This window comes from Emydura macquarii, unplaced genomic scaffold, assembly GCF_026122565.2.
Source record: "Emydura macquarii macquarii isolate MOO-44397 ecotype Brisbane River unplaced genomic scaffold, CSIRO-AGI_Emac_v2 contig_3345, whole genome shotgun sequence".
NCBI classification, from domain to species: Eukaryota; Metazoa; Chordata; order Testudines; family Chelidae; genus Emydura; species Emydura macquarii.
In genome coordinates, this window is record NW_027133482.1 from 7151704 (window position 1) to 7179633 (window position 27930).

General features: G+C 52.6%; 3 protein-coding genes across 3 annotated transcripts in view; 2 read left to right on the plus strand and 1 right to left on the minus strand.

Annotated features, from left to right (window-relative positions):
- The window catches only part of LOC137143659 (probable N-acetyltransferase camello), a 189690-nt gene that overhangs the window by 95194 nt on the left and 66566 nt on the right, over window positions 1-27930 (plus strand). The gene's annotated exons all lie outside the window — the stretch shown is intronic.
- LOC137143696 (histone H2B type 2-K1-like) lies at window positions 2549-2974 on the minus strand. Its single transcript, XM_067533614.1, has one exon. It carries the CDS (start codon window positions 2972-2974, stop codon window positions 2549-2551), a length of 426 nt encoding a protein of 141 aa, XP_067389715.1.
- Window positions 6092-6496, plus strand: LOC137143697 (histone H2B-like). Its single transcript, XM_067533615.1, has one exon. It carries the CDS (start codon window positions 6092-6094, stop codon window positions 6494-6496), a length of 405 nt encoding a protein of 134 aa, XP_067389716.1.

A 27930-nucleotide genomic window follows, 5' to 3' on the forward strand; every position in this document is an offset into this window, starting at 1 on the left:
CCCCTTTCTCAGTAAATCAAAAATCCACACAACTCTTACTCATAAACTTTCTATTAAATTATGAAGCACAGTCCACCCCAACATTATTCCCTAAGATAAAGGAAGCGCATAACACTGAAAAATGCTGCTAACATCCTGTTTTATTATAATGCCAGGATGACTATTTCAGTTCTGTTAAGACATATTTGAGGGCTTCCCCAGCGCCTGTGGGGGGCTCATGGCATTTTTAACAACATCAGGTCTTCGAGCAGACAAGTGATCGTGTCTCAGGCTGGTGTTTTTTCCTCTCCCTTCTCCCAACTTCATAATTTTCCCTTGTTCCAGCCAGGGTGCGCTTCAGGCGGAAGGGGAGGGATATTTCTCTACTAACACCTCTTCGAGGTGGCCAGCTGCCGACCTTCTTTGGTCGGCAGCACCTCCTGCAGGGCAGCTTGCATCTGCGAGGAACTGATGGTGAGGTTGTGGCTCTTCTACCTCAGGCGGTTGGCCTCTGAGTGCACCTTCCTGTAGATGTTGTTCATGAAGGAGGTCGTCAGCCGTTTGGCCTGGCTTGACAAGTGCCTATTGCTCCGTTGGCCTCTTTCACTTGGCCTGGGACTTCCTCCGCTTGGCCTGGGACTTCCTCCCATAGTTCTTCTGTCTTCTCTGAGTCTGGGCCTTTTTTCTTCCTCTCTGGGCAGCAGCCATTGCTCCACTCGGTTTTCACTCAGCAACCTTCAACCCCTTTGCCCGCAAATACCACTGGCCTTCCCCCAGCTGCACTCATATGTAGTGGCAGATATTCAAATGAGGGGGCAACTCTGAGCCCAGTGATTGGCTGACTGGAACAATGCCCCAGCTAGTAACAATGTGATGATGTCAGTACAGACCCAAAGGCCTCTTAATGGGTAACTATGGGCCATTTCCTCCCACACAGAAATGAAGGAGGTTCATAGATGATAAAGCCAGGAGGGTCTATAGTGATCTTCGAGTCTGATCTCCTGTATAACTCAGTCCATAGGACTTCCCTACGTGAATGGTTACATCCCATCTGCTGATTGACCATGTGAAGGATGAATAGTATAATAAAGTTTATTGGCAATTTTACAGGGTTATGCTGGAGTCAGACAGTCCCGTAGTCAGTTACTAATGACCACATTTTAATGTTGCTATCATTAATAATGTTAATCGAATAGCATTTCTGATTATGTTTAGTATTCTACATTTAATTATGGCTCTTTCTGTTGGCTTTGTCGAGCTGGTATTGGCATGAGCACACCCACCTTGCTTAGGTGCTCAGCATGATGGGATTGCTTTGCCCACATGATCCCTTTGGCTGGTGTTGGCTTACAAATCACTTTCCTGTTAAACGCAAGGGTAATGCAGTGTTGTTCCCCTTATTGGATGAGCCGAGGGCAGCAGAACTGTGCTCAGCCTGTTCTGATTGAAGGGTCGCTATCATCTGAACAGAGCTGGCTAAGCAAGGGGCTCAGGTGCCAGCACCCTATGAAGGTTAATAGGGGGTGGGGACAGGTATTGGTGGAACAGCAGGCGGCTGGAATGTCATGGCCAGATAATGGAGCAAGGGAGGTGTCGTCTTTCCCCCAACCAGGGTGGGGGTGAGCTCTGCAGCTGCACTTCTTGGTCCGCCCTGACTAAGGACAGCCCCTGTGAGTGGGATGCAGTAAAGGACGGGGCACATTAAAGGACCTTCTTGTTGCTGGACTTAAGAACCTGAAACAAAAGGAAACTGCCCACGTTTCCCAAAGCTGGCCTTTTACACTTGCCATCGTTGGGTGGGTATTCGTTTTTAAAGAGCAATAAACAAACGGGAGTGAAGAAGTTACACAAAACCCTCCTCCTCCTCCCTTTTATTCAGCACAGAAGAAAATGACAAAGGTACTAATGTTTTAGATTAAATTCGCAAGTACAATCCACTCCAGCATCATTCTTCAAGAGAAAGGAAATACATGAGAACAAAAACGGCCGTTAAAAATCCTGCTTTATTTTAATGGAAAGATGATGTTTTTATTTGCTTTAGGATAACACACATCACCTACGATGCTCTCATTTCTAGTGATGGCAGATCTCTGTATTTAGTCCCTCTTCTCTCTGTCTCACAATGATGGAGTCTCTGGTTCAGTTAGTTCTAAGTATGCAGATCTCTTCTTCCCAAGGAAGACCAGTCTCCTTCATGGGTCCAGTCCGCAGGCGTTAGGCTCTTCATGACAAGGATTTTGCTCACTGCGTCTTGGAGTATTTCTCTCTCTGTTTGGAGACTGGACAAAGTTCTGCTTTACACAGAAGAGCGTCTCGGTCGTTTCAGGTGGCAGCAATGGAAGGCGTCTCTCAGTGATGCGGTCTCTCCTATAGCCCAGACTCTAGCATAGAAAATGGTGAGGTTGGCACCTCAGGAAAATGTTCTCATCATCTTTTAGGCACTGTCCTCTTTTAAATCAGGCAGGTGTCGGGGGCTCTCAGGCTGGTGCTTGCTTCTCTCCCTTCTCCCCTCTTGTTCTTTCTCTCCCCCCAGCCGGGATTGCCCCAGGGAGAAGGGCGGGACGTTTCTCTAGGCAGACTCGTTGGCGATAGGGGTGGCCGAGTGCTTGGCCACTTCCCTGGGCATCACCTGCTGCAGGGCAGCACGCACCTCTGAGGGGCCCATGGCTGGGAGCTGTTTCTGCTTCCGCAGGTGCTCGGCCTCGGTGGACACCTGGCTGTAGAGATCGGCCACGAAGGATTTCATCAGCCCCTTGGCCTTGGCCGACATGCGCACTTTCCGCATCTGCTGTAGCATCTTGGAGGCATAGCGGGAGGGGACGCCATGCTTCCCCTGGCAGCTCTTCTGCTGCTTCAGCGCTGGCTTCTGCCTCATCTGATGCCCTGGCTGTGGCTGGCGCTTCCCCTGCTTGTGGGTGGCTTGTGACTTATTCTGCCTTGGCTTCTGTCTCCTCAGAGACTGGACCTTCTTCTTCCCTCCTCGGGCAACAGCCATTGCTCCGCTCCGCTCCGCTCAGCTCTGCTCTCCGCCTGCAAATGCCAGCAGCCTCCTCCCAGATCTGACCAGATAAAGCATCTGGCATGCAAATGAGGAGCTCCCACACTGCCTGCTGATTGGGTTGCTGGGCTGCCACTCCAGGCAACTGCATTGTGACCAGGGAAGTATGGGCTCCATGGTGACACCCTGTGTGACTTCACCAGTTCCCTCCCTTATGGAAATGAAGGGATCGTAAAATCTAGTCGCTCGTTGGCTGCAGACTGTGAGCATTGGCTATGTGAATGTTTAGCCTTGTGATGGGCTCAAAGAGACAGTAGAGATACATGTGTGGAGATGAATGACATCTTATTGTTTGTATTATTTATTGCATGTTAAAATGTTCCTTTTGTTTCATCTGAGGCAGAGCTGGTAGTGCTCACTCTCTTTAGTTTGCCTAACACTTTTCATTATAAAATATGCTTTGAAAAGTTCTCACACCTCCGTCGTTTGCAGCCCGCCTTTGCTATTTGGCAGGGGTTATGTCCCATGGCTAGTGACTTGCCTTTTCTTTGTTACAAGACACTCTCCAGCTATTGCTGAGATAAAAAAGTCACCATTTCCCCTCTGTTGCTTGCCTTCCCCAGAAAAATGTTGGCAGCCAAACATTCCTAGTTTGGAACTACCCCCCAAACGAACATGGAAACGAACAAATTAAAAAGAAACAGCAGCAAAACACACAAACAAACAAACACAACAACCCCCATCCTACATAAAAGGAACATTATTTCAATTGCAAAGTCAAGCATTTGGAAATTAGGAAATGCCTGATTGATGGTTGCCCAGGCAACCTTAATTCAGCCCCACAGTCCATATGAATTCTGGTTAGAGCTGAGAGACAAACTGATTTCTTGGTTCACTGGCCAAACCAAAACGGTGTTTTCTAGGGAGGTCTCCCCACCTGGGTTAGAGGGAGACCCCATCAGCCTTCTTAAAACTAAATTCCAGACTCAGGACGGGGGAGGAATGGTGATAGCCAAGGCCTTTTGGAATCTGGCACCTGTGGCCGATGGGAGAATCCATTTCTTCCCTGAATTGGCTGATGGGGAGCCGAAACACCTGCACGATGAACCCTTGGTGAATTAACAGCTAGCCCTCGGGAGAGGATTTCAGATGAAGCAGATCATCCAAGGTCATTGGGATCCTTTCTTGTTTTTATTTGTGGTCCAGGAAGAAAACCCTTTCCACTTTTGAAGGTAGGATTCCACTGTAGCTTGTTTTCACATGTAGATCACACGCTCTCTGCTCTGAACTGGAGTGGTTTCACCTTTGACGCTCAGCGATTTATCCTTGTAAGGGGAGCACTGGCCTTCAAAGGTCAGAAGAGGTAGGTTGAGAGGCCAGTTACCCTGTTCCCAGTTGAAAGCTTGCTGGGAGGAGGATTCTGCTGGACACAGCCCCAGAAGGAGAGCTGTGGAGACCCTGATCCTAGGGGTGGGTGAAAAGGGGGCTCTTTTGGGAGCTGGGCTGTGCTCAATAAATTAGACCCCAGGAGACGGGGAATATTGTTTTCAAAGACTTTGGGTTGTGAGTGGATTATTCCCAGGAACCTGAAGAGAAACTGAGGCAGGGGACTACAGTGTCTCCAGGCTAGGGTGTGTAGAGAACCTGTAGGGAACCTGGTGTAAGCTACTGACTACAAAGCTGGTGCATGGATTCTGTCTACATGGAACTCATTGCAGAGCTGGGGCCTTAGATTATATAACCTCTGGGACAGGGACAAAAGCTTCCAGTGTCTTACCCACAGAGAACATGGGACAGGAAGGGTCATCAAGACCAGTCCCCTGCCACCCCATCATAAAATCCCATTCATACATTTTTCAGGCTCCATTTTAGGTTGTTTGCCGTCACTTCCCCTACTGAGAGGATGCTCTAGAACCTTGCTCCTCTGATGGCTGGACACCTTCTAATTTCCAGACTAAATTTATTCATAGCCTGTTTATTCCCATTTCTTCTTCTGCCAAGATTGTTCTTTAGCTTGAACAGTTCTTCTCCTTCCCTGTTGTTCCCCCTCTCCCCCCCGCGAGATGTATTTAAAGAGAGCAATCTGATCCCATCAGCCTTCCTTCTGGTAGCCTAACCAAGCCAAGCTCTCTTAGTGTCCTCTCATAAGATTTCCCCTGAGCATCCTGTTAGCCCTTCTTTGCACCTGTTCCACTCTGAATCCATCTTATTTGAACACGGGTGACCAGATCTGTACACAATCTTCTGTGAATTGCTTAGTACTCTTTTATAAAAGAACAGGTAACAATAATATGAAGCCTGAAAAGATGACACAGTCCCCTGGTTAAAGTTCCAGAGGGGTAGCCGTGTTAGTCTGTATACAGCAAAAACAACAAGAATCCTGTAGCACCTTAAAGACTAACACATTTAATTTCTGCAGGCATACGCTTTCGTGGGCTGTAACCCACTTCGTCAGATGTAAGGAATAGAAATCCGATAGTGGGTATATATATACATCCAAGGGTAAGGAACAAGAATGGGGAAGGTAGGTATGAGCAAAGTCCATTCAGTTATAGTAGTTGAGGCTTATTCACAACCATTGATTAGGAGGTGAGAATGTGTGAGCAGTGACAATTACTTCTTGTGATGAGATGGCCCTAGGGACATTTTGTAAAGGACTTTGAACCAAAGGGCAAAAGCTTGATAACAACACAAATACAAATAATAATGATATCTGTACTAAAAATAAAAACAGCAAAATGAGAACGGATCAGCTGTAAACAACAATCAGCTAAAGTGCAGCCGGCCTTTATTATAACCCCTGGAGCCAAAGCAACTAATTATCTGAAACAGCCAAATTGTCCTAAAAAGCAGGAGGGATGTTCCCATCTCTGTCATTTCCCTAAGGGAGGGACTAGCCCATGGTTGCCCATTATGAGATGCACAGGTCTATAAAGACATCATCACTTTGTGACTAGCTGGGGCCTGGCTCTAGCCAGCCAATCACGGGCTCGAAACCAGCCCCTCATTTGAATGCCTGTCGCTATATAGGAGTGCAGTGGCGGGGAGAAGGCCAGTGGCATTTGCAGACAAGGGGGTTGAGTTGAGTGAACTGAGCAAAGGCAGTGCGGAGCAATGGCTGCTGCCCAGAAAGGAAGGAAGAAGGCCCAGACTCAGAGGAGACACAAACCCCGTGTGAGGAAGTCCCAGCCCAAGCGAAGGAGGCAGGCAAGGCGGAAGCCAGCTGGGAAGCGTGGGAAGAGCTGCCGGGGGAAGAAACACTCCCCCACCCCATCCGACTCCAAGATGCTGAGACAGCTGCAGCGGGACAACAGGTGCTTGTCCAACAAGGCCAAAGGGCTGATGATCTCCTTCATGAGCGACATCTACAAAAAGGTGTCCACAGAGGCCGAACACCTGCGGAAGCAGAGCCGCCGCCCCACAATCGGCCCTTCGCAGATGCAAGCCGTCCTGCAGCAGGTCATGCCAAGGAAACGGGTGAGGCGCTCGGCCACTCCTGTCTCGAAGAGGTGTCACTAGTGAAACATCCCTCCCCTTCTCCCCAGGGTGCATCCTGGCTGGGAGAAGAAAAAGAAGAGGGGAGAAGGGAGAGGAGCAAACACCAGCCTGAGACACCTCTGCACCCCCCGATTAAAGAACTGACGCTGCTTTAAAGAAGCCACCAGAAAAAAACCCTTCACTCTGCAGAGGGACCAATTCTTCAAGAGAGACACTCCACCACATGAGAGAGAAAATCAGCGAGAGGCTTTCCAGGACCGAGCTCAGAATGACCGTTCTACTGTAACCTTCATTAGTGAGCTCATCACAGCTTGGAAGAGGGACTCTTATCTCTGGATTGAGCCACTGAGTAAATTTCCATCACTGGAAAAAAGAGACCAGCCTGCTGCTGTACACTGAGCACACCAGACACTTTCCATCACTGTAAATGCAAAACTATAGAGGCGGGCAAGAAAGAGCTGGCATCAATTGAACTGAACGGATTGTATGAGAGACGCTGTCTTAAGGGAAAGGAAATAATCATCTTGCCATTACAATAAAACAGGATTTTAGCAGCATTTTTGGTGCTATGTGCTTTCTCTATCTTAAGGAATAATGATGGGATGGGCTTCACAACTTAATATAAAACTAGTGGCTGAGAGTTGTGAGACTTTCTTGTATTGAAACAAGGAACAGTTTAATTAACTGCTTTTAAGGCCTTTCTCCTTATCACAGATTAACGGTGAATATCCCACCTAAAATGTTAAAGTCACATTAGGCCACCACCTTCCCCTGTGCCCAGACTTTAAATTAATCAAAGTGTGGGTAAAACCTATACATACACAGAACAGTCACAGCCCTCCCTGGGTACTCCATATTAGTTCTCTTCCTTCCAATATGTCCCTGTTCATGCCTGTATTCATCTGGAGCCAGGTGAAACTCACCCAGGATGCAATCTCTGCTAGAAAAGAAGGGCAAGGTCTTTGGCCCAAGTTAATTGGAAGAGGTCTATTAGCTTCAGTGTTGACTTACACTAGCTGACGAGGAGGCGAGAGAGTTTGAGTTTTGCCCAACAGGAGAAGAAGAGTTGAGTATCTTTAGCATTCTGATGGCTTGTCCAACCCCAAACATCTCCCAGTTCCCTCTCCCATCTCCATAGGCTCATTACATCAGAGAGGTCAGAACACGGAAAGGGATGAGCTAGTTACAATCCTGTGTGATCTTCCAGAGAGTAAAGGATGGATCCCTTGTCATTCAGTTGCCATTGCTGCTACCATAGAATCGTAGATGAGGGTTGGAAGAGACCTCAGGACGTCATCTAGTCCAACCACCTGCTCGAAGCAGGACCATGTCTCCATGGAACAGTCCTAGCAATGCCTGATCATCCATGCCAAAGGCTGCTGAGAGACTGAGAGAAGTGGGTAGAGACACTTGACCTCTGTGCATCTCCAGAAGGAGATCATCAGCCAAAGAGATCAGTAGGACTAAAGCCATGCATTAGCAGGCCAGACTTACAAAGGTGCCTAAAGATGCAGATAGATGTGGATGTTCAAAAGCACCTAAGCAGGTCAGGTGCCTAATTCCCTTTGATTTCAATGTCTGTTAGGTGCCTAAACCACTTAGGTGCTTTTGAAAATCTCCTTAAGCACCTATCTTCATCTCTACGTGCCTAAATGGCTCTGAAAGTCTGGCCCTTCATCTCTCTGTTCCTCCTCTTTCTCATCTGTAAAATGACGAGTGTAATGGCCTTGTCTCACAGACTCACAGGCTTTGAGGTCAGAGGGGACCATCGTGATCATCTAGTCTGACCACCTGCACATTGCAGGCTACAGAGCCTCGCCCACTTCTGAAATAGACCCTAACCTCTGGTTGAGTTACTGACGTCTTAAAAATCATGATTTAAAGTCTTCAGGTTACAGAGAATTCCCCATTTACACTCGTTTAAACCTGCAAGTAACCCAGCATGCCCCATGCTGCAGAGGAAGGCAACAAAAAAAAAAAAAAAAAACTGGTGTCTCAGTCAATCTGACCCAGGAGAATATTCCATCCCAACCTCAAATAAGGTGATCAGTTAGACCCTGAGCATGTGGGCAAGACCCACCAGGCAGCTACCTGGGAAAGAATTCTCTATAGTAACTCAGAGCCCTCCTCCTCTAGTGCCCCATCTCCAACACTTGGGGATTTTCGCTACTTGCAGTTGTTGATGGGCACGTACCACTGTAGCTGTCCCATCAGACCATCCCCTCCATAAACTTATCAAGCTCCATTCTTGAAGCCACTTCAGTTTTTTGCCCCCACTGCTCCCCTTGGGAGGCTCTTCTAGAGCTTCACTCCTCCGGTGGTTTGAAACCTTCAGCTAATTTCAAACCTAAGCTTGTCGATGGCCAGTTTATGTCCATTTGTTCTTGTGTCCACATTGGTGCTGAACTTAAATAACACCACTCCCTCCCTGGTATTTATCCCTTTGATGTATTTATAGAGAGCAATCGTATCTCCCCTCAGCCTTCGTTTGGTTAGAATCATAGAATATTAGAGTTGGCAGGGACCTCAGGAGGTATCTAGTCCAACCCCCTGCTCACAGCAGGGCTAACCTCAGCTATATCATCCCAGCCAGGGCTTTGTCAAGCCTCAGCTTAAAAACCTCTAAGGATGGAGATTCCACCACCTCCCTAGGTAACCCATTCCAGTGCTTCACCACCCGCCTAGGGAACAAGTTTTTCCTAATGTCCAACCTAGACCTCCCCAACTGCAACTTGAGACCGTTGCTCCTTGTTCTGGCATCTGCCACCACCGAGAACAGCCTAGCCCCATCCTCCCTGGAACCCCCTTTCAGGTAGTTAAAGGCTGCTATCAAATCCCCCCTCATTCTTCTCTTCTGCAGACTCAACAAGCCCAGTTCCTTCAGCCTCTCCTCATAAGTCCTGTGCTCCAGCCCCCTAATCATTTTTGTTGCCCTCCGCTGGACTCTCTCCAACTTGTCCACATCCTTTTTGTAGTGGGGGGCCCAAAACTGGACACAATATTCTAAATGCGGCCTCACCAATGCCGAATAGAGGGGAATGATCACTTCCCACAACCTGCTGGCAATGCAGATTTTCTTTTCCTGTGTATTTGGATAAGGCCCTGCAAAATCTCAGTTAGGGCTTCGAGGTGCTAGTGAAACACAAAGAATAAATCCTAGCAGAAAAAGCATCTCACAGTGTGTTGTAAAGAAAAATGTTTGCTCGCCTCAAAGGTATTTAGGCATCTAATTCTCATAAGTTAAGCTTCTACATATCTTTGAGGATCTGAATGGGCGGCAGGTATAAAAGGCTTGGGGAGGCTATGTATCCCACAATGCCCACCGCGACCGCTCTGTTCACGGTTTTGAACTCCTGTGTCCTGCATCCAGCTAGGCAGGCATGGCGATGAGCCTGTCACACTGGCTGGCATGGGGGGGCGGGTGTTTACTGTGTTGTGTAACATTAATATGTCAAAACCGTAACGATTCATGTCAGATATGCCATGTCAGGTACTGTTAGAAAGGATGTGACGCGCTGAGTAAGATGGCAATGCTTATGTTCATGTGTTAGATCTGTTATGGAAGTTATGGACATATTTGATGTATCTGTGTTTCAAATTGTGCTGGCTGGGACACCCCCAGACAGAGAGGCGGCAGGACAATAGCCTGCTTAATGGCCCATCAAAACCTTCACAGAGGCAAGGGGCCCAGGAAGAAACCAAAGGCAGACCTGAAGAGTTACCAGGATTGGCCCATGTGACTCTGGACTCCATTTTAGCTGTTGTAACATACCACAAGGCTGCATGGCCAAGGCCAGAGGGTATATAAGGCCAAGCCACAGAAACCATTTTGTCTTTGCTCCTGTCCAGCTGCAGACACACACCTGCCTCTGGATCTATTCATTTTGCAACTGAACCAAGGGACTTAGACCCATCCGGGTGTTGACTTAGACCCATCCAGGCTTAGGGAACTAGGCTTGTTTAGTCTGCAAAAGAGAAGAATGAGGGGGGATTTGATAGCGGCCTTTAACTACCTGAAAGGGGGTTCCAGGGAGGATGGAGCTAGGCTGTTCTCAGTGGTGGCAGATGACAGAACAAGGAGCAACGGTCTCAAGTTGCAGTGGGGGAGGTCTAGGTTGGACATTAGGAAAAAGTTTTTCACTAGGAGGGTGGTGAAGCACTGGAATGGGTTACCTAGGGAGGTGGTGGAATCTCCATCCTTAGAGGTTTTTAAGCTGCGGCTCCACAAAGCCCTGACTGGGATGATTTAGCTGAGGTCAGTCCTGCTCTGAGCAGGGGGTTGGACTAGATACCTCCTGAGGTCCCTTCCAACTCTATGATTCTATGTATACCAGAGGAACTATACGAGCCTGCAACTTCACAATTCTCCCAGAGGCTTGATGTATATGGACTTACAATCATCTGTATGTATTTGCTTTGCTTTGACCCTTTAACATTTCTATTATTGTTTGTTCCTTTCTTTTTACAATAAATCTTTAGTTTAGTTACTAAAGGACTGGCTGGCAGCGTGGTATTTTGGATAAGATCCAAACTTATATTGACCTGGTGCTGTGGCTGACCCCTTGGAGTCAGAGAGAACCTTTGTAGCAAAGAGCAGAGAGTTTAAAGAACTTGATCTGATTTGGGAGCCAGGACTAGAATGCAGTAAAGGGGGCTGTGTGCTTTTGTGGACTGGACTGGTTTCTTGATAACCAGTGTGGGGAAATCGGAAGCAATTTGTGGCTGTTTGAGAAGCCTGACTTCAGTGTCACCCACCAGCGCTGGGAGAATCTGCTCTCCGTTTACAGCCTGCCCTGCCCTTGGCATTTTCAGGTGGCTGCCCTGGGCACGGGACGGCTCACAAAGCCCCTCCCTTTTCAAAGCCCTCAGAAGTTTAGAAATTGCTCAGGGTGGAGAACTGACACAGCTACCGCCTGGCTGAGCATGGATCTCCTTGGTCGGTGGGGAAAGGAGGCTGTGGGGGAAGTCGGATGGAATCACAGAATCAAAATATGAATGAGGAATCCTGATCCCTCTGGCACTAGGAGCACAGTGGCAGGCAGGCAGGGCTGGCTGCTGCTGGCGTAGGACAGGGGATAGGCGGGCATCTGTCTGTGAACCAGTTTCTGCCTCAGGATTGACTGCTTCCGGCCACTGGCTGAACAAGTGTTCAGGCTGGTGAGTGCTGTACTTAAAGAGACAGTGTGCCGACACACTCACTCTCCCACAATACACACACTCCCCCCACACACATTGTCTCTCTCTCTCATTCACACACACACACACATACACACACTCATTTACTCGCAGAAATTCTCCCCCTCCACACACACTTCTGTGGGCTCCCTGTGGTGCTGTTCAGCAAGGTCAGATTGGTCACATCACCGATGCCAGGCTCAGCACACCACAGCAACACACGACTGTGGGTCAGTGTTAGCATGCTCCTTCCAGGCATCCATCAGTTGAATGGCCCCCCACTGGGCTCATCTTATAGATCTGTGCTCAGAAGGCCCAGCACGATACTGAAGAGCAGTGCCGGATCCAGGCTTTCTGACAGGGACAGCTGGGTTGCAGGTTTCCACGGCAGCTGAAAAGTGGCTGGCAACCGAGCAGGCTGCCCATGGAACGATGGGATTGAGAAACCATCATGTCACGCTGCGCCTGCCCCCATGAGGCACTGCAAACCCTTCCCAAAGCGCCCTGCGGCCCGTTGCACCATGGGATAGCTACCCATGGTGCACTGCTGTCTGTGTCGATGCAAGACAAGAGCTGCTATTGGGGATGCACTCCGCTGACACAAGGAGCACCGTGTGGACATGCAACAGTGGCTTAATGACAGCAGTGCTGTACCTCAACGTAACATAAGTCGACTGAACTTTATAGTGTAGACACAGCCTACAGCTCTACAGTCACTGCAGCACTGCAGATGTAGACAAGCCAGGAGTTAGTGTCCCAGACCATGAAAGCCTGTCTTGATCACCAACAGAAATTGGTCCCGTAAAAGATATGACCTCATCCACCTCGTCTTTCGAATAGCTTGGGACCAACAACACTGCAAATGTCAGTTTATGCCAGCTGAGATCCTGGCCCAGTAAATATGCAGCAGTAGATAATAAAAATAAAACCATGCCAAAACTGAACTTAGGAACAAGTGCAATAGCACTTATTGATGGTAGTGAAATAATGACATTTAAATAAAAATAATACATTCTAGTTAACATTCAGATCATTGGCAGCTGGCCCCTCTTCTATGGCACAAAAAAATCACCATAGCAACTTAATTGTTCTACTCATCCTACCGAAAGCCCGTGAGCAAGTGGAATGTTACCATTTCCTTCATTTCCACACAGGAAGGAGTGAATTAGAGATCATCCGTACGGGGATCACCATTACAGCGTGGCTAACAAGGCCATTGTCCCAGCCAGCCAATCTCTGGGCACAGAGTCGGTGCCTCATCTGAATGCCGGACACTATATAGGAGTACAGCTGGGGTGACGCTTTTGCAGGCGGAGAACTGAGCTGGAGAGACCATGGTGGAGAGCAATGGCTTCTGCCCAGAGAAGAAAGAAGAAGGCTCAGATCTGGAGAAGGCAGAAGCTCCAGCAGATGAAGACCCAGAAGTCACAGCCCAAGTTGAAAAAGTCCCAGTCCCAGCAAGGGAGGTGGAAGCCGGTGCTGAAGCGATTGAAGAAAAGCTAGAGGAAGAGGTGTTTATCCGCCTTGTATATCTCTGAAGTGATGGGCCAGCTGCAGCAGGGAAATAAGCACATGTCGGCCAAAGCCAAGGGACTGATGAACTCCTCCATGCGCAGCCTCTAAGTGGTGTATTCACGGAGGCTGACCACCGGAGAAAGAAGAGACGTGGGTCTTTTATCGGCACCTCAGCGGTGCAAGCTGCTCTGGAGAAGGTGATGAAGGGGAATATTACCAATTACTCCACCACCTCCATCCACAGCAGGTCTCATTAGAGAAACATTCCCCTTCCTTTCCTCTTAGTCCGCACCATGGCTGGGGAAGAGAAAGAACAAGAGGGGAGAAAGGAGAGAAGCAAACACCAGTCCGAGAGACCCTAACGCCTGCCTGATTAAAGATTTATCATTGCCTTAGAGATGAGCAGAAAAGCTGCACTTTTCCCCTTGCAGAAGGACCAACCTTGCATACAGCAATTCTTCACGCAGAAGACCGAGAGATGGAATCAGCAGTGGAATCTCCACGATTATGAATGAGAGAGGGACATGCAGCATCATGAACCAATGGGACCACCCATCATTGCAAGACATACCGTTCTTCGTCAGAAAAAAGAGTTCACCCTGTAGAGGAATGAATCAGCACCAAAGACTTTCCTCAGCTGGGAAAAAGAAATCGTCATGCTACACCTCAGCTTTACAAGAAATACTTTCCACCATGGATAGAGACCATTGTCTCTGCCTTGCCTCACTGAAAGAGTCTGAGTGAAGAGATTTGCCAGTTATTGGAAATGAAAGGATTTGCCAATGAGATGTTATCATAAGGGGAGAAATTAAGGTCATCTTGGCATTATAATAAACAGGATTTTAGCAGCAATTTCTGTAGCTAAATGTTCTCTTTATATGGGGGCGGGGGGATATTGACAGAGTGTGTTATGTTTTAGCGTTTACTATAAAGTCTTAGTGAGTTACAGACTTCTGTTATAGTGAATACAGTAGTCCTTTAATGCATACTTTTGTTCTTGTCAGTGCTTAAAATAAATATCCAGCCATAGATGATAAAGGCATAATAGGCCACCGTTGTCAGCTTGGAAGGATAAGAACTCAACACTATAAACCATTAGGGTGACCAGATATCCCAATTTGATAGGGACAGTCCTGATATTGATGGCTTTTTCTTATACAGGTGCCTATTACCCCACACCCCCTGTCCTGATTCTTCACACTTGTTACCCTATAAAGACAAAGTGGGGGTAGACTAGCTTTTCAGCACAGAGAACAGTAACAACCATCTCCAGTTCCTCCAGATTTGTTCCTTTTCCTATCTACTTCAGTATTGTCTGCATTACACAGAGGACCGGTTTCATGCATGAGCCTCTCTCTGCTAGATACAGGGAGAGTGAGACTGATGGAGCTGTAAAAGTAAAGTTGAGCATCATTAGCACTTGGTGCAGCCTGTGCTAGAATCCTGGGTCCCGTTCTGGTGCCCACAATTCAAGAAGGATGTGGATAAGTTGCAGAGGGTTCAGAGCAGAGCCCCGGGAACAATGAAAGGCTTAGAAAACCTGCCTTCGAGTGAGAGACTCAAGGAGCTCGATCTATTTAACTTAACAAAGAGAAGGTGAAGAGGGAACTTGATGACGGCCTCTAATGGGCTGTCAGTGTAGTTGACGCTAGACACATTCAGGCTAGAAATAAGGCGCACATTTTTGACAGGGAGGGTAATTAGTCACTGGAACAATTTACCAAGGAGCATGGTGGATTCCTCATCAGGGGCAATTTTTAAATCCAGATTGGCCCTTTTACCTAAAAACTCGGCTCCAGAAATTATTGGGGGCAGGTCTCTGGCCTGTGCTTGCAGGAGGTCAGACTAGATCATCACAATGGTCCCTGCTGGCCTGGGAATCTACAGATCTATGGGTCTCTGAGTAAACCCACCCAGTAGCCAGAGAGCTTCTGTACAGCGAGCACAGAGTTAGCTGGGGGGCGGTAGCTCCAGGCAGGGGAGAGGGGCTCAGGGAGGGCAGGGACGGGTTCAAGAAAACCAAAGGTCTGTCTGCGCTGCAATCACAGGGCGTGTTTATTGCTCAGGTCCCGGGGCAGTGAAGCCGCAGCACACGCACAAGTGTCAGCGTGGGCTCGCCCTGGGGGTAATTACAGCCCTGCTGCAGCTTCACTGCTCTGCTCTGGGACCCAAACTGGTGGGATCCGGGCTAGTGCTGCCCTTTTTGACCCCAGCATGAGTCCAAGTCTGGGGCCCTGTGGGTGTCCCAGCTGGGAGCTGACACTGGTGGGAGCCCGGGATTTCTTTCTGCAGCCTTTGTAAATAAGCCGAGCATCCTCGAAGCCCCGGGTCTCTGAACACGGGAGGAATCAAATAGCAGGAAACAGCCTCCTTGTCTCTCCCTCCCTGTGCACGCCCCCGTGCCCCCCTCGCTGCTGGGGCGCACACACAGCCCCCATCCCTTCCTCCCCTGGGGAAATGAAGACACCAGGGCCCATCCGTGCCTCAGTGCTGTATTGGGCTGGAGCCGCTGAGCCCGCTCAGGCCGAGCTGCAGCGTCAGGATCTCGCTCATCCACTGCAGGCAGAAGAGGAGGAGCAGGGCCGAGAGCAGGAACTGCAGGAGGAGCAGCGCGGCCGGGACCAGGCTGCTGAAGAAGACGTGCAGGGCCGCGATCAGCAGGGCGGTGAAGAGCACGCCCACGTAGCTCATGAAGACACACAAGGCCAGGAAGAGACCGACGCTCAGCAGCATCTTGACCCCGTCGAGCAAGTCTCTCAGGATGCCCCCAGCGTAGTGGGGCCTCCTGATCACCCTGCGGCTGGGCCTGGCCGTCAGCTGCTGCTTCTGGTGAGACATGGTGGCGTCCCTGGGAGGGGGTACAAAGAGGGGAGGTGGGATGAGACCCCCACAGTAGGAGCGGGGAGGAGCCTCTCTCTCTGGGTTCCGGGGGATGCTGAGGTTATGGCCCCTGCTAACACACGGTCTGCACCGAAGCTCAGTCTTCAGGACCCCGTACAGTGCAGGGCCAGCGAGGTATTTGCCCAGCACCCGTGTCCATGCACACTTGGCCAGGCGCACTGGGGGGGCTGGACACACCTTGCTCTGTAGCATCACGCACTGGCCACAGGCAGAGGTGCGATACCGGACTGCACGGCACTTTACCCTGCTACTGAAGGAGCTAGAGGGCCCTTTACGGACATTAATTAACTGATCCTCACAAACCCCCACTCAGAAATGCAGCAGGGTCAGTGTTACTATCCCCTTCAGATAGCTGGAGAAACTGAGGCACAGAGAGGGGGAGTGACTTTTGCCCAAAGTTGTGGGGCTGGAGGCCTGGCAGTTCGTAGCCCCGGCACTTCTGGGCCTGCCACACCAGTTATGAATGTAAAAACCTTGCGTGAGCCCGGCACCGCTTTCATTACAAATTAAGCCCCTCGTTTCTGTTGCTGTCCTCTGGACTCTCTCCAGTTTGTCCACATCTTTCTTGAAGTGTGGCCCCCAGAACTGGACACCATACACCAACTGAGGCCTCCCCAGCGCCGAGCAGAGCAGGACAATTACTCACAGGGCGAGTAAGTCATGGGGGCATGGAAAGATTCACCCACGAGGAGCGATGGAAAGGAATGGAGATTAATCAGAGGGGCTGTGACACGTGTGTCTAGCATAATGAAAGGGCTGGAGAAGGTAGATCACGAGCATCTGGTCTCCCTCATAACACACAAACAAGGGGACATCAATACAATGAGAAGATGGCAAATTCAAAACCAGTACAAGGATAGAACTGTTTTCATACAACATGTAGCTGTGGAACTCACTGCCACAGTCAGTCCCTTGAGGCCAAGAATTTAGCAAGTTTCAAAAAGGGTCTGGCCATTTATATGGCCAACAGGCCCCTCAGCGTAATCAGCGTTCCTGCTCACGTAGGCACCAGGAGGGACATTAGACCTCGTGCTTCAGGGCTTAACCCAACCTCCGACTTTGAGAGACCAGGCGGTGACCTTGCTGGGCAGCCCATTGCCCCCCATCTGCCACTGTGGGGCTCGTCACCTTCCTCCACACCATCTGGGGCTGGGCACTGCCAGAGATCCTTGGGGAGACGGACCTTGGGTCTGAGCCACTCTGGCCATTCCTGCGTGCCTCGAACCCAGCGACCCTGCCTCCCAGCCCCCTCTGTGTGCACCAGGCCAGCGGCTCCCCGCTGGTGGGTGGCGACCCCTGCGGTGGTCATGAGCTGTGGAGAATGGTACTACAATCTAAACCCCCCAACGCCCTGCACGCCCCGGCTGCTCACACGCTAGTATTCCCTCTCAAAACGCACACACCGTGGGCTTAGTGTTGTTATTGTCGACACGTTTTTCACACTCACTTTTTTCCAGTACACGTCAGGGGCTCAGGCACATTTTTCACCTCAAATAAGGGGTCACCAATGTGCAAAGGCCAAGAAACGCTCCCCGAGCCCCTGTTCCCACCGTGCACATTTTCTTGGGCGGGAAAGTTCCATTCCCACCCAGGGAAGTGGGGTCAGGGCAGGCCCTTCCCGCGTTTCAGCAGCTCTTCTTTTAAAAAAGGGCCTTTGCTGCTCTGCCCGGGGCTCTGAGCCAGGTTCCTTCAGCGCCAGCCAGGAGCAGCCAGCCTGTGTCACAGGAGACCCCAGGAGTGGTCACGGCTCCCCGTAGGAGCGAGGCCAGCTGAGGGCCGTCTTGCTGGGGCTCAGGAGTGCGGGTGGAGCTGGGGAGAGGAGGTGGAAGAATCATTCTTCCCTGTGTTGGCTGAGACTAAGCTGGTGAAGGTCAGAGCCAGTTCCTTGGCCCATTTTCCCAGGTGTCAAGTGTGTGTGTGTGTGTGTGTGTGTGAGGAGAGGAACTTTGTACAGCAGAGCGTTTGATAATCTGTAATGCTGCCTGGCCATTTCCAGCAGACTGGAAGACTATCGCTCCGCTCTGGCTGCACAAAGGGCTGAGACACGTTCCAATGATGAGTTTTGTTCGGAAAATCACTTCCACCATGAGCAGGATGCAGCCACTTCTGGGGTGGAGGGCAGCAGCCAGGCCACCACCAGCACACAGGGAGTACAGGGTAGACCTCCCCATGGCAGCTGGGCCTGCGCTAGCTCGGCTCAAAGTAGCAGTGTAGGCGTGGCGGCACAGATGTTGGTGCGGGCTGGCAACGTGAACACCTACGCAGGGCCCCGGCGGGTTGTATAGCCCAGGCCCAGGTCGCCACATCTAGCCGGCTCTTTTCAGCCACGCTCAGGCACCTGTGTCTCCCTGTGCTGCGCCCACACCTCGGGGTGCGGCTTGGGCTCTGATACAAGAGGTTTTTAAGTTGCTTTAGTTCCTGTAAGATGTTCGGCAGCGGGGACAGCGTTTGGCGATACAGCCGTACAGCTGGAAAAGGCAGGTGGAGAGGGGGAAATGAGCACAGATTTGATCTGCTTTCATCAGGGGAATAGCGATGGCACGACAATGCTCAGCCAGGAACAGTTCTGTAAGTCAGCTGCACGATTACGGTTTCTGATACGTAGTCATTAGCGATTAGAGTAAGTTTTCAGTAGAAATCAAAATGGTGGCTGATGACGTCATCAGGCAGTGAGGGCGCGGACAGCGAAATGGAGGTGCTGAGATGCTGACCAATAGCAAGAAGGCGGGGGTGGGGCGAGATAAAGTTCACTCCTCAGACCTGCAGGGAGGGGTCAGCACCTGAGAGGGTGGAGCCAGGTTTGAAGTAAACAAACGATCTCATCTCTTAGCTGATTGGCTAGAAATGATATCACTAGGTAGGAGGAGCAGGAGGCGGTTGATTGACAGCAGAAGAGCAACCAATCAGCAAGGATCTTTAAAGGTCAGACAAACTGTATATAAGGCAGAAGGTTGAGCCAGCTGTCAGTGTGTGGGCGCTGGCGCTGGCTGAAGAAGACCCGGGCAGCCGCAGGAGAAGAGCCGGACAGCCACAGCTGGCAATAAGCTAGACAGAACAGAAGGACCGTAGACGAAGCAGAGGGACAGATATAGGAGTAAGTAGGGACCGTTCCTTAATAGCAAGGAATGTATGGGGATGATTGTACATCAAGCTGGATGCCTGCAGCTTTAGTGACCACCCCACCCATTCTTCGACTGCCTGAACAGTGTGCATGGGGTGTTAGGTGGTTTACAGCAGCAGTATTGTTAAGCCTATTATTGTGGTGACGCCGTAGGTGTATAGATGACCTGCCACAGTGTAATAAGCTCTGACTATGGCAGTGTGCAAAGGGTTTGTACGTATGTATGCAGGATTTCCTTCTGTTATATGCTGTTGCTGGGTATGTATGTTGTATGTATGTGCTGCAGCTAAGTCGCTGGTTCCCAACCTGTAGCATTTTTACAAGCCTGACGGGCCGCCCGTCTATCAGCTCATAAATGCATTGATGTTTACACCACTAAGGACTGCAAGTCACTCCATATGTGAAGTAAACATGTTGGTGCGACTGTGCTCATTTTCACATTCACTATTTTACACCCACAAATGATCTCCGTGTGTCACACACTCAGACAAAGCACTAGTGTAGATGAGTGGCTGGCACTGCACACTGGAGCACGTGGCCTGGCAGCTAAGTCAGGGTGGGTGACAAACTGGAAGGCCCTGATTCTTAGAGTTCTGCCCCTCCCCAAGCATGGTGGGTCCTGGCTGCTCTGCCCGCTGCACCCCGCCACCCTCCATGCAGCCAGACGGAAGGAGGAAGCTGCCTCCTCGCTGCTCTCCTGTCCCCCTGGCTGCAGCAGGGAAACCACACGCATCCTGTAGCCCCGTGTGCTCCACCTGGGTCCCTAGGCAGTGGCTCCTTTCTGCAGCCCGGGGGGACGGGAGATCAGTGCACCCCTGCCTCTGGCTCCAGCAGGGACCCCAGTGCCTAGGGACCCAGGCAAAGCACTTGGCTCTCTGTTACAGCCAGGGGAGGGGAGCAGTGGGCCACTTTGAAAGACCCCACAGGCCACTTTTGACCGGCAGGCCACAGGTTGGAAACCACTGAGTTAAGTATTCATGACATGGTAGCTTATGCTAACGAAATACCATATTACGCTGTGAATGCTGTATTGTGATCTTAGAATTCTTTTCCTGTGTCACTCACAATAGTCTGTACTATATCAAACGCTTATTTCGGTGCTTTGTTTAATTCTTATACCGTATAACTTACATTTTGTATTTTACTGTACTGACTTTCAATTTAAAAACCAAATTGTATTCAAATTAGCAGTTAGAGACTTTTTTTTTTCCCCCAAAGAATTTGTTTGTGTCAATCCTTTCATTGGAGGACTGTATCTGTGTCCTCCAGGGTAAACCGAGGCAGGCAGGCCTAGGGAGTTTCTCAAGGATTATTAAAAGAATCCCTGGTAAACCCTTATAAATCCGCTAGGGTGGACCACAGTAATTTTCCGCTTATAGAAATGGGGCTGGGAACGGTATTGTCAGAATATCCAAGCCAGCGTAGGGCCTTGTGGGTCCTGGAGTTTTAAGCTAACAAATGTAGCACCCCTGCACGAGCCTGGCATTGAAAGCATTGTGCTAAAAGCAGCAGCAAAAATATTGTGCAGGTAACCGCTCCTCCTGCATCTCTAATGTCTGTGCTGAGGGAGTCTGGGTGTTGCCCACGATTCTCAGGGTGGGAAGCCCATCTCATCCATTGCCTACTGCAGCCTGGAAGGCAGACAAATACTTCCTTTCAGATTTATCTCACCCCCCCCCCCACTCATTCACCGGTTCCCTGAACCCTTCCCCCGTGGGACTCCTCGCTTTGCACTGCCCCCCATCAAACCGCTGCCCAGTGTTTGGCCCTGTCTGTGACTGCAGGCTCCGCGGGGGAGGCAGTGAGGCCCAGCCAGTACGTCACAAAGTACCTGGAGTGTCTGTGCGTGGTGGCGATAACGCACCGCTCCTGGGCCCCACCCCTGACCTGGCAGAGTCACTGCGGCTGGAGACGGGGGGGGGGGCTTCCCACGCCAGGCCCCGTCCGCCCCTTGGCCACACTACTTGTCGTGCCAACGAGGCTGCCAGCTGGTGCCCAGGGCACTGGGGGTGTGGGGAATGTGGACCCCTGCCCTCTAGGACATGGACTGAGACCCACCCCCACCTTCCCCAAGGGCTGACCCACAGCCAGCGTCTGTCCCGCCTGCCCCCAGCTGTGCCTGAACCGCTGGAACGAGAGCACCCCGGAACTTGCCTCCCCTTTGGGGTGAAGTTTAAAAGCTCCGCATCGGCGGCGATCCTGGCACCTCCCCTTGTCCTGGAGGATGGAAGCACCTGCCTCACGGCTGCCCCTCCGCCATGCCTGGCCGCCAGAGGGCACTGAGCTGGGCAGCACACGGTGACCCAGGCGTCCGCTGATGTCATAAACCGGGCCGGCTGGATCATTTCTATGGAGGTGAAGTGTGCCCCCCCCCCATAGCTCAGGGGGTTGGTTCAGGCTGGTTTAATTCCCCTTGGGAGTTCATCCTTCCCACGGGGGTCTCATGGGGCTGCTGGATGTAGATTTCTCTTCCACGGGACCCGGCAGCTCCTTGCGTCCCTCCCTCCTCGGCTGCTGCAAGCTGATGGGGAGCTCTCGAGATGGTGGCACCGGTAACCTGAGTGCTGGGTCTACGGCAGCTTGAGCTAGGTGCTCAGTGCTCTGGAAATACCAGCCTCCCTGGGCCTGGGGTGCCAGAAAAGAAGTGTCTGTGTCTGTGTCCGGCTGGCTGAGCCGTGCCTACCCATGACGAATAACTCCACGTGGCGTCTATCTCATGAGCTCCAGCCAAGGTTTGTTCACCAGGGAAGGTGCCCCGGTGGCCCAGGACAGACCCCCAACTTATGCTCCTGGGTCCCTTGCACACCAGCTGGGAGAAGTGATGCAGCCATGTGGCCACCTCCCAAACACAGCTAGCGAGGGAGCAGAGCCTTCTGTTGTACTTGTGAAAGAAAAGACGAGCAGGATCGTATTCAGGGGGACAAGGCAAGACGCCGCGTTTGCTGTGCATGGAAGCATATCAGAAAGCCGTCACAGCCACGCACACACTCATAAAGTTCTGCAAGCTGGTGTCCTATAATGACCAGTCCTTGTATGCGTTGCTCCTGCCAACCCCAGTTAGGCTGAGCATGAGGAGGGAGCCAGGCCTCTGTCAGTCGTGAATCTGAGAAGGGGAAAAAAACAGAAAAGACCAATAAGCGTATGTATGCATCCCCTCCTGAGATGGTCACCCACAGCCAGAGGGATATTATCCATCATGTCCCACCCACTGTTGGTTGCTGTAACATTAAACGATTTAGACCTTGTGCTGTTTGTGCTGTTGGATTAGAAGAATGTATCACATTGAAACCACAAGCTCAGAACGCCCCTCAGTACGTCACCATGAGACAATTCGATAAGGCGTGGCCCAGTCGATACATTCGAATTGAAGGGTCAAAAGGGGGGCAACGTGAGCCCTCCCCAGGAGCTGTGCAAACGAATCAGATGTCAACGCCTTGTTGTATTGGGTGAGTGAGAGAGCGGTAGAGAGAGATTTTTCCTTTACCATTACGATAATGGTATAGCACCGTTCAGTGGGGCATGAGTGAACTCCAGCTTGTTTCTTGCAGTGAACTCTTTCCTGAAACTTGTACTCTTGAACCTAAAAATATCGTGTGTGTGTGTGTGTGTGTGTGTGTGTGTGTGTGTGTGTGTGTGTGTGTGTGTGTGTGTGTGTGTGTGTGTGTGTGTGTGTGTGTGTGTGTGTGTGTGTGTGTGTGTGTGTGTGTGTGTGTGTGTGTGTGTGTGTAACCTAACTGCTCTGACAACAGAAAGGGAAGTGAAGAGGCCCTGACTGCCATCCTGACCCTAAAGTACAGAAGGATCCACTCTGGGAACAAAGAAAGGACAGAAATAAGAGACTAGTCATGCGTGCAACTAGCTGGTGATTAACAACTCTACTGAACCCAGAGGCAGCATGACACAGCCAGGCCCACGGGAGAGTCAGCGAGTACAAAAGATGGGTAAGAACATGGAAACTTTAGGCTTCGTCGTTCTGCAATTGTCATCTTGGAGCAACGAATTCGCAACCGACAGAGGCCCGGCTTCTTCCTCATGCCCAGCCTAGTTGGCCACTAAGCTGGCTCGAACAACGCATGCAAGGACTGGTCATTATCACACCAGCTTGCAGATCTTCTTGGGTATGGATGTGTGTGTGACTGTGACTGCGTGGAGGCCTGGTCCAGAGCTGAGCTCCTCTGAGAGTCAGACAGCTTTTCCTCCTCGCTAACCGAGATCTCCCTAGCTGCAGAGTCAGCCCCTCACTTCTGGGCCTACCTTCACTGGCCATGGAGAACCATTGATCCCTGTCCTTTTTATAGCAGCCCTTAAAGTATCTGTCACCAGGTCCCCCCTCAGCGTGCTTTTCTCACGGCTAATGGTTTTTAACCTTTCCTCACAGGGCCGGTTTTCTAAATCTTTTATCCTTTGTGTGCGCTCCTCTGGAGTCTCCAGTGTGTCCACATCCTTCCTAAAGTGCGGCACCCAGAACTGGACCCTGTTCTCCAGCTGAGTTCTCCCAGCGCTGCACAGAGTAGGACAATCGCATCCCGTGTTTACATCAGACACTCCTGTTATCAGACCCCAGAGTGGTGTTAGGCTTCCTCGCAACTGCATCCCATTGACTCATGTGCAACTTGTGGTCCACCGCAGCCCCTCGCTGCTTTCCAGCTGTGCTAACGCCTAACCGGTCTGTCCCCAGTGTGTAGCTGGGCATTTGATTTTTCCTTCCTAAGCCAAGTACTGTGCACTTGTCTTTACTGAATGTCATCTAGTTGATTTCAGCCCGCTTCGCTAAGCGGTCACGCTCGTTTTGAATTCTAATCCTGCCCTCCAAAGTGCTGCAACCCCTCCCAGGGTGGTGTCACCGGCCACTTTTATAAGCAAACTCTCTGCTCCGTTATCCCAGCATTGAACAGGACTGTCCAATGCACAGGGTTGAGTGAGCCGTTGTTAGTCACGCAGTTGCTGCACCACCGAGCAGCCTGGCTGTCGACTGTCCAATGCACAGGCCCAGTGACGCTGTGCACCACCGAGCAGCCTGGCTGTCGAGGCCCAGTGACGCTGTAAGGGGACGGTAGCAGTCAACCACACTGGCGCTACGGGGCACTCTGCAGGGCCTAGTCTGACGTGCTGGGGCCTGCCAGGCCTGTGCTCACACTCGGTGCTGGTGGCCGGGTTCCTGCAGTGATTAGTGAGGCCAGGCCCAGAAGTGGGTGCTGGTTTATTAGTTGTTATAGTCTGTATCACAGCAGCAGCCAGGGGCTGCAGTGTGCTGGGCGCTGTACGTACCCCTAGGGCACAGGTCCCCAAACTTTTTCTGTTGCGCCCCCCTCTTCCCCATAATGGAACCTGTCTGTGCCCCCTCCCCACCCCAGAAACCGCAGGCGGGAGCCAGGGCTGGGAGCGAAGCCGCAGGTGGGGTCAGGAGCGGGGCTGCGGGCCAGGGCCTGGCACTGCGGGCGGGAGCCAAGAGCCGGCGCTGAGCTCCTCAGTCGGGAGCCGGGGCTGGGTCTGAGAGCTGGGAGCAGGGCCGGGGGAGGCAGCTGGGGTCAGGAGCAGGGCCGCGGGCTCGAAACAGAGCTAGAGCCAGGAGCAGAGCCATGGCCGGGGCCTGAGCTGGGGCTGGGGGCAGGGCTGGAGCGGAGCTGGGGACAGAGCAGAAGTGGGGGGCGGTCTGTCCCCGCAGGCCCAGCTCGTGGCCCTCTCCTCATACCGGCTTTTGCTGAAGGATGTCTCAGAAAGACACTCTCTTGCCCTTCCAGCTGCCAGGGGCTCCAGAGGGAGGGAGATCCCACCCCTTTCAGCACCGTCTTTGGGGGCACCCCTAACCCCAGCTCTCAGCAGGTCCCCTGCCCCCTACGCAGGGTTTGCACTTGCGTGGCACAGAGCTGCAACAAGCGCTGCTCCACTCGGCGCCCAGCTCAGCTCTGCACCTGGCCTGCCACAGGACTGGTAGCAAGGGGCATGGAGCCAGCTGGGACCTGAGACATACGTTCTGCGGGGAGAGCGTCGCACAGCCCAGTCCTGTGCAGGTACAGCCCAGCTCGGCTCCTGCGAGGATCCACAGCGCAGGCAGGGAGCCCGTGCTGATGCCCTGCTTGCCTGTTGAGTGGTTCACAACTACATGTATAAATATCATTTCCCGAGGGGGAAACTGAGGCAGAGAGGCCCAGTGATTGACTCAGCGCCATCCGCCGGGCAAGCACCCAGGCCGGAATTAGAACAAGCGGTTCCTGGCCCATTGCTCGCACCACGTGACTGCATCGCAGCCAGGAAATGCAGGTGCTCTGGGAGCAGGGGCCGGTGGAGCCCAGCTGTAGTGCGCACACAGCCCACGCTCCATTCCTGGTTCAGCGTCTAGCTCAGCGCTGTGACTGTGAACCCCCGGTGCCTTCCTGGGGGCCAGGCTGCTGCTCAGTAAAGAGAACTGCGGCAGGGACTGGAGGTGGGCCCCTGCTGCTTACACTGACGGAGAGGCTCTCTGCAGTGTGGGGGCTAGGACACATGGGAGCCATCGATTCTAACCAGTTAGGGGGCAGCAGTGCATGTACACACGCTAACCCGCTCACTACAACGTAGGGCAGTCTGTTGTAAAACGTGTTCCATAATTCATACAGGGGGGCCTCCAGCCAACAGGAAGAGGGGCCGGGACAGAGAGAGGGGCGCAAGGCCGTGGGTGGAGGGGGTGAGAGATGTTGGCGGGTGAGGGCACGGTTAAGGTTGCTGAAATCTTAAATGGGACGTTCCTGTGGGTGGCCTGACCGCAGGCTGACTGGATTTCCTGCCAGGCAGCCCATCAGCCGAGAGATGGGAACCACACGCCTTTACGGCCGAGGGCAGATTCACGCCGGCGGGCGTCAGGCACACCCCCAGCCTTCACCTCTCTTGGGGGCCGCCTTCTACTAGCCGACCCTTTGCTGGTCAGCCTGGGCTGTCCCCACATCCTCCCTGGCCGGTTTGAGGGGAGCGTCTCCCATGGGATTTGCTGATGCCTGGTGAGCACTGAGCGTGGCAGTGCGGGCCGTGGGACAGCACGTGCCAGTGACCCTTTGATGTCAGGAACAGGGCTGGCGGGACCCCTTCCCACACCAGTCAAAGCATCACCCGTGTCCAAACCAGCGAACCGGGCTCAGCGAGCCAGGCTGCTGTGTCTGACCTGGGGTGCCCACTGGCAGCTGGGGGCACTGAAGGAACAAAAGCTGCGTAAGAGGCTCCATGTGTCGTCTGTCCGTCTGTCCCCCCCCCCAGATATGGCTGCAACCTCCCCAGCAGGGCATTCGGCCTGGACCCCTGGACAAGGCAGCAGGGTCAGGCTTGTCCAGAAGCAGCCTCTGAGCTGGCCTGAGGGGCGGGCAGGACCCTGCAGGCAGCAATGGGGCAGGTCACACCCAGAGGTGCTGGGAAAGGAAAGAAATGCCCCAGCCCCTGTCGCATGGCACAGGAATCCAAGAGGAGCAGGGCCCGGCTGCAGCCAGCAAAGCACATGGAGAACTTCTGCTGGGGGCAGGGTGGGGCTATGCCCCTCACTGGCTCCACACCCAGCCCCCTGCACTCATGGACCAGCCGGGCACGGGAAACGCAGGGTTCTGTGTGTGCAGCCAGGCACGGGAAACGCCAGGCACCAGAGGGGCAGCACTGGGGGCACGGTGGGCAGTCTGGAGTCAGAGCCTTTTCCAGCAGTCTGCAGCCCTCTCAGCTGCTCGTCTAACATGCCGCTCATTCCTCCCTTGCCTATTGCCACCAGGACACCCCCCGGACCAGACGCCATCCCTCCTGCCCCAGGCCAGAACGCCAGGCTTTGGGGTCCAGGTGCTCCAGGGTCCTGAATGAGTAATTGGCCCTCCTCTTGTTGGAGCTTTGGGCCTCATATGCCGGGGCTGGCTGGGGGGCAGGCCGGAGGTGGCGCTGATCCCAGCAGACGTGCCTTGCTGGCACTCAGGAACGAGGGTCGGACAAAGCCCACCCCAGCGGCGGCTCCGTCTGGCACTCGAACTCTGTCCAGGAGGCTGGTTGCTCCACGATGGACCCGGAGACAGACAGCCCCCAGGGCCAGGGGATGGGGGAGCAATACTCCAGGTCAGCCTGATCGACGGGGCGGGCAGGCCAATGCGGGAGCCAGGAGGCTGGGGGAGTCCCATCATCTGTGGGAGCTGGCACTGCCTGGGCAGAGCGGGGCGCGCTAAGGAGAGAGCCGCTCACACCCAGAGCCACGGCAGCGAGCACAGAGGGGCCCGAGGAGCCGCCAGGGAGCTGGGCTGGAGGCAGAACAGGAGCCGTGCTAAGGCAGAGCCGGGCAGGGGCCGGGGTTCGGGCCGGGGTTGGGGCTGGAGCCGTCCAGAGCCGGGTGCAGTGAGTGAGGGGGACCCTGGGCAGGCCCACTGCAGGGAGACGCCCCCAGCCCAGAGGCCGTGCAGGCTGGACTGAGAGGGGGGTTGTGACCCCGACGTGGTGACGCTGGGAGAAGGGCCCTGCCCCCTAGCACCGGGATGGCCACCGCCAGAGCGTGTCTTACCCACGGCGTCACCGCAGTGTGCGCAGGGCCTGGGCAGGGGCCTGGGACGTGTGAGACTCAGGCTGTGGGCGTCCCTCCCACCCCAGAGATGCTGTGTGGGGTCCCCGGGCCAGGGGCCAGGGGCGGTGCTGCGTGTTTTCCTTTCACCTTCCCCTCTCTCCTTTACATTTACATCGGTGGCTGTTTAATACACTGTATTTGCTTGGCACTATCTGCATCGCTCAGTGGTCAGGGAAGCGCCCAGTGCAGAGT

Bases quoted from the DNA above. Each gene is read 5' to 3' on its own strand.
- LOC137143697 (XM_067533615.1), top strand. From the start codon at position 6,092: ATGGCTGCTGCCCAGAAAGGAAGGAAGAAGGCCCAGACTCAGAGGAGA.
- LOC137143696 (XM_067533614.1), bottom strand. From the start codon at position 2,974: ATGGCTGTTGCCCGAGGAGGGAAGAAGAAGGTCCAGTCTCTGAGGAGA.